The sequence below is a fragment of the Acomys russatus genome, chromosome 27 (assembly GCF_903995435.1).
Source record: "Acomys russatus chromosome 27, mAcoRus1.1, whole genome shotgun sequence".
Lineage (NCBI taxonomy): Eukaryota > Metazoa > Chordata > Mammalia > Rodentia > Muridae > Acomys > Acomys russatus.
This window is the reverse complement of record NC_067163.1, coordinates 18,055,997-18,065,440: the sequence shown is the minus strand read 5'-3', so window position 1 is coordinate 18,065,440 and position 9,444 is coordinate 18,055,997. Positions and strand designations below refer to the sequence as shown.

General features: G+C 46.2%; 1 protein-coding gene across 1 annotated transcript; it reads left to right on the top strand.

The window, feature by feature from the left end:
- The first annotated feature begins 491 nt into the window (after positions 1–491).
- On the top strand, positions 492–7,556 carry Got1l1 (glutamic-oxaloacetic transaminase 1 like 1). The gene is made up of 9 exons (XM_051169606.1): positions 492–606; positions 2,145–2,326; positions 2,854–2,965; positions 3,242–3,351; positions 3,589–3,681; positions 3,773–3,923; positions 4,828–4,993; positions 6,579–6,721; positions 7,350–7,556. Exons 1-9 carry the CDS (start codon positions 492–494, stop codon positions 7,490–7,492), a joined length of 1,215 nt encoding a protein of 404 aa, XP_051025563.1. The 3' UTR covers positions 7,493–7,556.
- The last annotated feature ends 1,888 nt before the right edge of the window (positions 7,557–9,444 follow it).

Below are 9,444 nucleotides of genomic sequence, written 5' to 3'. Positions count from 1 at the left end.
CTCAATTTTCCTCACTTGCATCGCAGTATGGTTTGACCTCTTACCCGAACTCCTTTGCAAATGGAAGTAGAACGTGTATCCCTGGGTTGGCACTGCTGTGCACCTGTGCTGTGGGATGTTTGCTTCTGTTGGGGGAGCCCTACCCAGCTCACTGGCTGCCAGCCTCCTCCTGCTTTTCTAGAAACTAACTTGTTATTTCAGTTGGATGGCTTGGGGCTATAGAAGGCAGAGAGTTAGGGAGGAAAGTGCCTGGGAATCCCACGTCCTTTTTCACTCTTCCCTCATGTCTATTTTCCCAGGGGACTCTCCTCCAGTACCATGGAATGTTCCTGTGACCCCCACCCCCATCCCTAAACATGGGCACCATGGAGACTGGGAGTCCTGAGGTTCTGTTGCTCTGACAACCCAGTGCCCATTAGTCTCTGCCAAGGTTCTGGGAGAAAGAGGCCTAAAGCAGAGTCTAAGTTGTCAGCTCCATAACCTGCTCAACTATGTCCAGTCTTTCTGTGTTCAGGGATGTCCCCCAAGCCCAGAAGCTGGAAGGCAGCTTACTAAAGATCTACAGGCAAGATGAATATTCTGCCAAGTTGTTCTTGGCCTACCGAGGTAGGAGCCAAGTCATTTTAGGGTTTAAGGTTTTCTACCGATTTTGGTTGCCTGTAAGTGGGCAGTGTCCCCAGTGGAGGACTGAAGAATAAATAGCCCATCCCAGTGCACTGGGAAAGGTTTCGGTTTATTCGCAGAACTTCCCCGAGTAGAAAAGAACAGTGAAGGTCCCAAGTCATCCCATGCTGGGTGCCCTTTGCTGGGGACTTTTTGGAATAAGGAAGGAGCCAAAGTGTTCTTCCTCCCCTCCCCTTTTATCTACTACTGTATCCTCTCATGCTCCTCCCAATTCTCTCTGGGGTTTTGTGGGTTTGGTTTTGTTGCTGTTGTTGTTGTTGTTGTTGTTTTTACCGTCCCCTGTGAACCTGGCTGGCCTTGAACTCATAATGTAGCTGAAAACGGTCTGGAGCAGGTTCTGGTCTTGCCTCCACCTCCCAAGTACTGGAAGTGCCATCCTACCTTCTTCTTCTCTCTCATTCTTTTGTTGTTTGTTTTGTTTTCTTAAGTTTTTTAAAAATTGTATGTGTGTGTGTATGAGAGAAAATGTGTGTGTGTGTGTGTGTGTGCGTGTGTGCAAGGAGATACTCAGAGGCGTTGGAACCCCCATCCACCCACCCACTGAGAGCTGGATTGACAGGTGGTTATGGGCTGCTTCTGACATGAGTGCTAAGAACTGAACTTGAGTCCTCTTTCAGAGCAGTATGTGCTCCTCCTAACCACTGAGCTGCCACTGCCCTTGCTCTTGAATCAAGAAAGTAAGCCTTCTGAGGGGATGTAGCCCGAGTGGTAGAGTGCTTGCGCAGCATTCCTGAAGCCCTGCCCTCAATCCCCAGCAAGTCAATGAGGTATGGCACATGCTGTAATCTGAGCACCTGAGAGGTAGATGATCAGATGTTCAAGGTCATCCTCAGCTCCTTGGCAAGTTCAAAGCCAGCCTGAGAGGCTTGATACTAGAGGGGGGAGGGGCAAGAGAAGAGACAGAGATAGATGGAGACAGACACACAGAGACAGACCAAGAGAGCCCTCCTAATATGGAACCAGGCCTTGCCACCATGAAAGCCACAGTGGGCTTTAACTCCATTAAGGCCTAATTCACTTTGTATGTAAATTGCAGCCTTTAAGATGAAAACAAGACAACCATTTGTTTTGTTTGTGGTTTTGTTTTTGAGACCATATCTTGCTTATAGCTCAGGATGGCCTGAAACTCACCTGGGGCAATGCTTGCCTAAAAAAATGATCCTCCTGCCTCCACCTCCTCAGTACTGGGGTGACAAGCATGGGCTACCATACCTGACTTCGCTGTGGGTTTCGGTGGTGGTGGTGGTGTTTTGTTTTGAAACACGATCGCTAACAGCATACTGTTTTATGAAAAGATGGAAAACAAGAGGGGATGGAGGAAAAATAGTAAGCTTTCACGGGCTACTTTCCAAAGCTCCAATGAACACAGGCAAGATTTGTGGTTTGCTAGCTGCTGCTGAGCGCAGCCTCGGAGACCCTGAGGTCAGGTGTCCAGAGCTCCCTTTGAAGTTTCTCCACAGTCTGCATGAGCGATGACGGCCAGCCCTGGGTTTCTCTTGTGGTGCACAAGACCCGCCAGCAGATTGCACAGGACCCCTCTCTGAACTATGAGTATTTGCCCTTGTTGGGTATGAAATCGTTCATCCAAGCCTCTTTGGAGCTTCTCTTTGGAAAGCATAGCCCAGCCATTGCGGAGAAAAGGGTAAGCCACAAAGAGGAGATGCGGGGCTGCTTGACCTTAATCCACACAGGACTATGCAGGAGCCTCCTTTTTGACAGAAGCCATGCCCAAGACTCTGAAATTCCACAGCATTCAGGGACAAAGGATGGGATCCAAAGCAAAGTGCGCAGCACTCAGTCACTCAGTCACACCCACTCACACCGCTGATTTGAAAACTGTAAATAGATCATTTCAATAGAAAGAGGAAAAGAGCCAGACATAGTGGCACACACCTGTAATCCCAGCACTCAGGAGGTAGAGGCAGGAGAATCACTGTGAGTTCGTGGCCAGCCTGGTCTACAAAGCAAGTCCAGGACAGCCAAGGCCACAAAGAGAAACCCTGTCTTGAAAAAAAAAAAAAGAGGAAAAGAAAGGAAAAAGGCTGGATTGCTCAGAATGTGTAAGGTCCTACACCCAGCATCAAAAATAAGACAAAAATCTACTTTAGGGTGTGCTAGTGTTACCGCTGCCCCTTTCAAATGCTTCTTTCCCATACTGCTTGCTGGCAGGTCGGGGGTGTACAGACTGTTGGTGAGAGTGGAGCCTTCCAACTCGGAGCCCAGTTCCTCAAGATGTGGCGTAAGAATCTGAAAGTCGTTTGTATCATCTCATGTCAAAAGGGTGAGTGTCACCTGGGAAATGGGCAGACCCTGCATCCTGTCCCCAGTTCCTGCCCTATGTGTAACCTCCACTCTTACTGCCACTTAATGGTGCCTATGCCAAGCTAAGTCCATCCTTTTCCTGTTGTTACCCTGCCATCAGTCAGTAAACCTCCACCCCTTCCCGCCAGCCCCCCCTACCCTCCCACCCCCATTCTCTGGTATCTCTGCCTCCCTCTGTTTCTCCTTTCCACATGAACCCCAGCTCTTGATGGGGGGGGGGTCTATGTTCCCACAGAGCACTATGGACTCATCTTCCAGGACATGGGTTTTACAGTTTACGAATACTCCATCTGGAACCCCAAGGATCTGTGCTCAGACCCCTGCTTGTTCTTTGAAGTGATAGAGGTAGATGGACAGGGGTCCCCCAATTCAGAATTTCCCCCCAGGCCTGGCCTACAGCCTACTCTTCCCAGTCACTCTGCTGGGTTTGGATTTGCCAGGCTTTTCAGTGAGAGCAAACCAATGGTATTGTTTCTCCTCTAAACCACCCTTCCCCCCATCCCCCAACCCCTCCCCCCCCCCCCCATCCCCTATCCTGTGTCACCTCTGCTGGTACCTTGATAAGACACTGTCTTCCTGCAGCACATCCCAGATGGCAGTATCCTTGTGATTGGGAACATCATTGACTGCAGGTTCACACAAGAGCAGTCGGTGAAGCTAATGTCCACCATTAAGGTCAGCGCAGCTTCCTGCCGCAGGTTCTCCGTCTTTCCTGTCTGCTTTCCGCCATCAGCCTCACACTTGTTGTGCCTTTTTTCTCTTGCAGAACAAGGAGATATTTCCCTTCTTTGACATTCCCTGTCAAGGGTTATCCACTGGGGACCTGGAAGAAGATACCAGACTCTTACAGCACTTTGTGTCTCTCGGCTTTGAGTTCTTCTGCAGTCAGTCTCTATCCAAGAACTTTGGCATCTACGGTATGGTATGAAAGGAAAGACAAGCAAAATGGGGAATACCCATCATGCAAGTGATGTTGCTTTTGTGTACATCAGAAGAGGGCATCAGATTCCATGACAGATGGTTGTGAGCCACCATGTGGTTGCTGGGAATTGAACTCAGGACCTCTGAAAGAGCTCTTAACTGCTACACCATCTCTCCAGCCCGTGATGTTGGTTTCATTTTTTTTTTTAGTGAGCTTATAAAATAATGGGTTTCTTATAATGTGTCTCCCCCACCCTTCACACACACAGACACCACACACCAAACAATGTACTTCCTCACATTTTCCCCCCTGCCTTCTCATATCCCTCCTCCAAAGGATAGATGTTTTGGTTTGGCTTGGGCTGTGTGTTTTTTAGTTTTTTGAGACAGTGTTTCTGTGTTATCTTGGCAGTGCTAGGCTCGTTTTGCACACCAGGCTGGCCTCCAACTCACATTGATCTGCCTGCCTCTGCCTCCCAAGTGCTGGGATTAAAGGCGTGTGCCACCACGCCAGGGTGGATAAATGTTGTTGTTGTTTTTGCTTGTTTGTTTTTATATCACATATCCCCTGGAAGGAGCCTAGGACTTCAGAGAAATCACAGTGGAGGCAGTAAACAGCAGAGAGCTAGGAGTTGACCTTTGACTAAACCTACTAGTTAAACTGAGGAGCTTCTGCCTCCTCAGATGGAAGATTAGGAGTACTTAACAATCTTTCCAGCTCTTTCTTCCTTGAGCACTCTGGCATAGGCACCTGTGCTCTTCCTTCTGCAAGAGAAGCTTGGCTAACTTTTGGGGCCAAACACCACCTGGGCTGCTCTGAGCTGCCGCTCCTAGTTTAACTCTTTCTTGGTGGGAAGGGTATAGAAGACTGAGGGCAAGGCTGTACTCTCTGTGCTGCAGATGAAGGAGTGGGGATCCTCGCCGTGGCAGCCCTCAGCAACCAGCACCTGCTGTGTGTCCTCTCCCAGATGATGAATTATGTCCAGGCCCTGTGGCAAAACCCTCCTTCCACGGGGGCTCGGGTAATCACCACCATCCTCTGCAACCGGGCTCTGTTTGGAGAGTGGTAAGAGGTGGGGGGAGGGGGAGAGTCCCAACTGACTGACTGGCTCACAGTGTTTTTTGAGGGTTTCTTTTTTCCTCTGTGGCCTCTTTACCCGTCTCCTTTATCCACACATTCATTCAGTTTACCTGAGGGCCTTCTGTGTGTGCCATGGCTTTAGCTATGCCAAGGGTTTCCCTACCTTTTAGGAGAGGACAATAGTAGCACCTTTGTAGTTGTCTTTTACTATTTTGTGAGTTCTTCTTTTTCCTACCCTTTATCCTCCCCACCCCTGACTCCCACCCCTATCATTAGATAGGAAAGAAAAGATGATGAGGAGGATGAGGATGAGAGAGAAAGAGAGAGAGAGAGAGAGAGAGAGAGAGAGAGAGAGAGAGAGAGAGAGAGAGAGAGAGATCGATCCCTGAGTCTAATTTCTATCATCTTGTTTCGTCTTTGAGCATGACTACTAACAAATATCAACTAACCAACCCTGAATGACCAACAAGCACTAACCCCCACCTAGCAGGGCTCTAGCATTTATATACCCTCTGAAATTTTCCCAGAATTCCACACAATCTCAGAAACTATCTGCAGCTGGCAAAACCATGCCTTTGCTAGAGCATGAGACAAATTATAGTCAGCTGCTGCAAAGCCCAATTTCCCCACGCCTGGGATTGAAACAAAAACATATTCTTGTAATACTTCTGTGGGGTTTTTTTTTTTTTTTTTAAGAAACCAAAGTTCCAGCAGTCTCACTATACACCTTTACTTTGGACATAAGCCAGTGAGATATAGGAACACTTCCAGACTGCACTGAGATGAAACTCATTATTTTGTATACAAACACATTCACATGAAAGAGAGAGTTGGAGAGAGAGAGACAGAGACAGAGGCAGACAGACAGAGACAGAGAAACAGAGAGAGAGAGAGAGAGAGAGGAGAGAGGTCTTGAGCCTGCAAGATTGCTCAGCAGGTAAAGGTACTTGCTGCCAAAGCTGATGACCCTAAGACCTGATGGTTCCCTTGACCCACATGGTGTAAAGAAAGAAAGAACCTACTCCTGCAAGTTGTCCTCTGACCTACACACACTAATATCTGACAAAATCTGGGAGTCTGCATGCTTAAATTAATAGGGGCCCATGTTACTCAGCTCCCTGTTACTATAACAAAATACCTCAGATGGCTAACACTCCTCCCCACAAAAAGAAAGGGCAGACTTGTGTCGACTCAGTTTTGGAAATTCAACTGATAGAGTCACTTGATCCTAAGGGGAGGCAACGCACCATGGTAGAGAGAGTCTGGGGTAACATGCTCACCTTATTATGTCCATAAAGCAAACAGAGAAAACAAAGGAGAAATCCTACTAGTCCCTAGTGGCCTAACTTCCTCCCACAACCAATAGTGACACAGCCTTTAACACACAGGCCTTTCAGAGACCCAAACAACAGCAGAAATCCAACCTCCTTTCCCACCATAGGCACTATGGAGCCCAGGTTCTATTCATGTGCTTCCTGACACGGGTCAGGTATGGAAAGGTAGGAAGAGATGGCAATGCATTGGAAAGCAAGGAGGCCATGCAGTCTGATCTCTTGCTCTTTCCTGGCAGGAAGCACAATCTAAAAAGTGTGGTGGAGAACATCATGCTCATCAAGGAGAAGGTGAAGGAGAAGCTCCGGCTCCTGGGGACCCCTGGGTCCTGGAATCACATCACCCAACAGAGTGGGGCCCATGGTTATCTGGGACTTAACTGTAAGTTCCAGAATGAGGTGACTCTCTCCTTCCTGACCTCAGAGCTGAGAGTTTGTTTTTTCCATTATTATAATTATAATTAATATTATTTTCTTTTTTTACATATGTTTATCTTATTACACATAAATACAATAAACTACATACAGCAAGAAGAACCATAAAACAATCAGGAATTATAAGCATGTTTCATTCATAATTTTTTGGCTATTTGAATTTGGCAACCTGGAAGAAAACATCTTTCCTATCTTGGGTTTTTTTTTTTTAAGATTTATTTATTTATTATGTATATATACAGTATTCTGCCTGCAAGCCAGAAGAGGGTATCAGATCTCATTATAGATGGCTGTGAGCCACCATGTGGTTGCTGGGAATTGAACTCATGACCTTTGGAAGAGCAGTCAGTGCTCTTAACCTCTGAGCCATCTCTCCAGCCCTCCTATCTTGGTTTTAATGCTGAGTTGCACTGACTAGATGACCAGTCCACAGCTTTGCTCGGGGCTTTCCTCACATCCTTGGAGAAATGGGGCTGCTTTAGAGACCTTTGTAGGACCCAGCAGATGCTGAGACTTCTTATCCTGTGTGATTCTGCCTGAGCTTGAGAGGAACTCTGAGTCCTGTGACTTCATAGACCAACAGGTAGAGTTCCTAGTCAAGAAGAAGCACATCTACATCCCCAAGAACAGCAGAATCAACTTCTCCTGCATCAATGCCAAGAACATAGACTACATCACACAGAGCATCCATGAGGCTGTGATGTCAACAGAGGGCTGAGAAGGGCGTCCTCTCCTCAAAACTGACCCTGATTGCAATGAAAGCTTCATGGATTCTTTGGAAATAAAAATCCTGAATTAATTATTCGTTCCTATGTTTACTCTTTCATTTATTTATGAAGCAATGTGCTGGCCATGGGTGGGGGATTTCAGTGCAACACATGCCACGCATACTTGGAGCCCTAGATTCCAACCCCAGGAGATACAGGGAGGGGAATGCAAGAATAATTACCCTCATAGGGCATGGCTCAGTTTGTAGCCATGTGGCTACTAGCAAACTGAAGTCAGTCGATACTGGAACGTGTGTGTGTGTGTGTCTGTGTGTGTGTGTGTGTGTGTGTGTGTGTGTGTGTATACATTGTTTCGGTTGTGTTGTATACATTCATCTGGTGTTTCTTCCAGAAACGCAGCTAAGTTGTGCTCAAGTAGCTCCCTAAAATTTCAATCATGTTTGAGAAATCAAAAGGCTGACTTAGAATTCATGTGTAAATGCTTAAAATTACTTGGCAGAATAATTTTGAAATATGTCAGCATTGAATGGCTGTCTTAGTTACTGCAAAGAGACAGCATGACCTAGGCAACTTATAAAAGAAAGCATTTTGGTTGGGGGGGCTTTTTTTTTTTTTTTTTTTTTTTACAGTTTTTGAAGGTGAATCCATAACTGTTGTGGCAGGGAGCATGGCTGCAGACAGGCAAGCATGCATGTAGCTGGAGCAGTAGCTAAGAGCTGGCAAACTGAGCCACAGACAGGAGGAAAACAGGGGGCCTGGCATGAACTTTTTTTTTTTTTTTTTTTAATACAGTGTTCTGCCTGTATGTTTGCCAGAAGGCCAGAAGAGGGCATCAGATCTCATTATAGATGGTTATGAGCCACCTTGAGGTTGCTGGGAATTGAACTCAGGACCTCTGGAAAAGCAGACAGTGCTCTTAACCTCTGAGACATCTCTCCAGTCTTCCTGGCATGGGCTTTTGAAATCTCCAGGTCCACTCCCAGTGACACCTCCAACAAGGCCATACTTCCTAGTCTTTCCTAGAAAACTCCAGCAACTGGGAAGCAAACATTCGAATATGTTAGCTTATGTGGGCCATTCCCGTTCAAGGCACAGCTCAAATCACAGCGACTAATGCTACCTAATTTCAAGTGTTATGAGTTATGATAATGTCTTGTGATCTAAAAAAGAAAAAAAAGTAGATAAATGAAATAGAATAGTGTCCAAAAATAATTGTTTCTGTTTATGAATAACTGACTTGTTACGAAGATACAGAAGAAACACATCAAATCATGCTACAAAGGTGAGATGTGAAAGGAGGGAGGGAGGGATGGAGAAAAAGAGCTAAAGAGGAAGTGTGTGGGTCCTTGCAAATGAGCTCAAGTGTGGTGGGCCAGACACACATCTCCCTGGAGCTAGAGTTACATGTGCTTGTCAACTGCTTTGTGACGTCATCATTAAAGGAAGGAAAGGGAAAACCAAAGAACAGGAAGAGTATTTGCAAATTATTTGCTTGATAAAGGACTTATATCCAAAATATGTTAATAACTATGAACTAAGCAACAACAAAATGAGCACTCAAAAAAAAAATGTTTATGTTTGTTGGCTTGTTTTTGTTTCGTAGCCTTGCCTGGCACAGAAGTGCTATGTGTACCACACTGGCCTCAAGCTCCCAGAGATCTTCCTATTTTTTTCTCCCAAGTGCTAGGATTAAAAGCATGCATCACCATACCCAGCATAATACAGTACTTTTATTTTTTATTTTATTTTATTTTATTTTTTTGGTTTTTTGAGACAGGGTTTCTCTGTGTAGCCTTGGCCATCCTGGACTCATTTGTAGACCAGGCTGGCCTCGAACTCACAGCGATCCGCCTGCCTCTGCCTCCCGAGTGCTGGGATTAAAGGCGTGCACTACCACGCCCGGCTAATACAGTACTTTTAAATGGGCAAAATATTGGTTGTC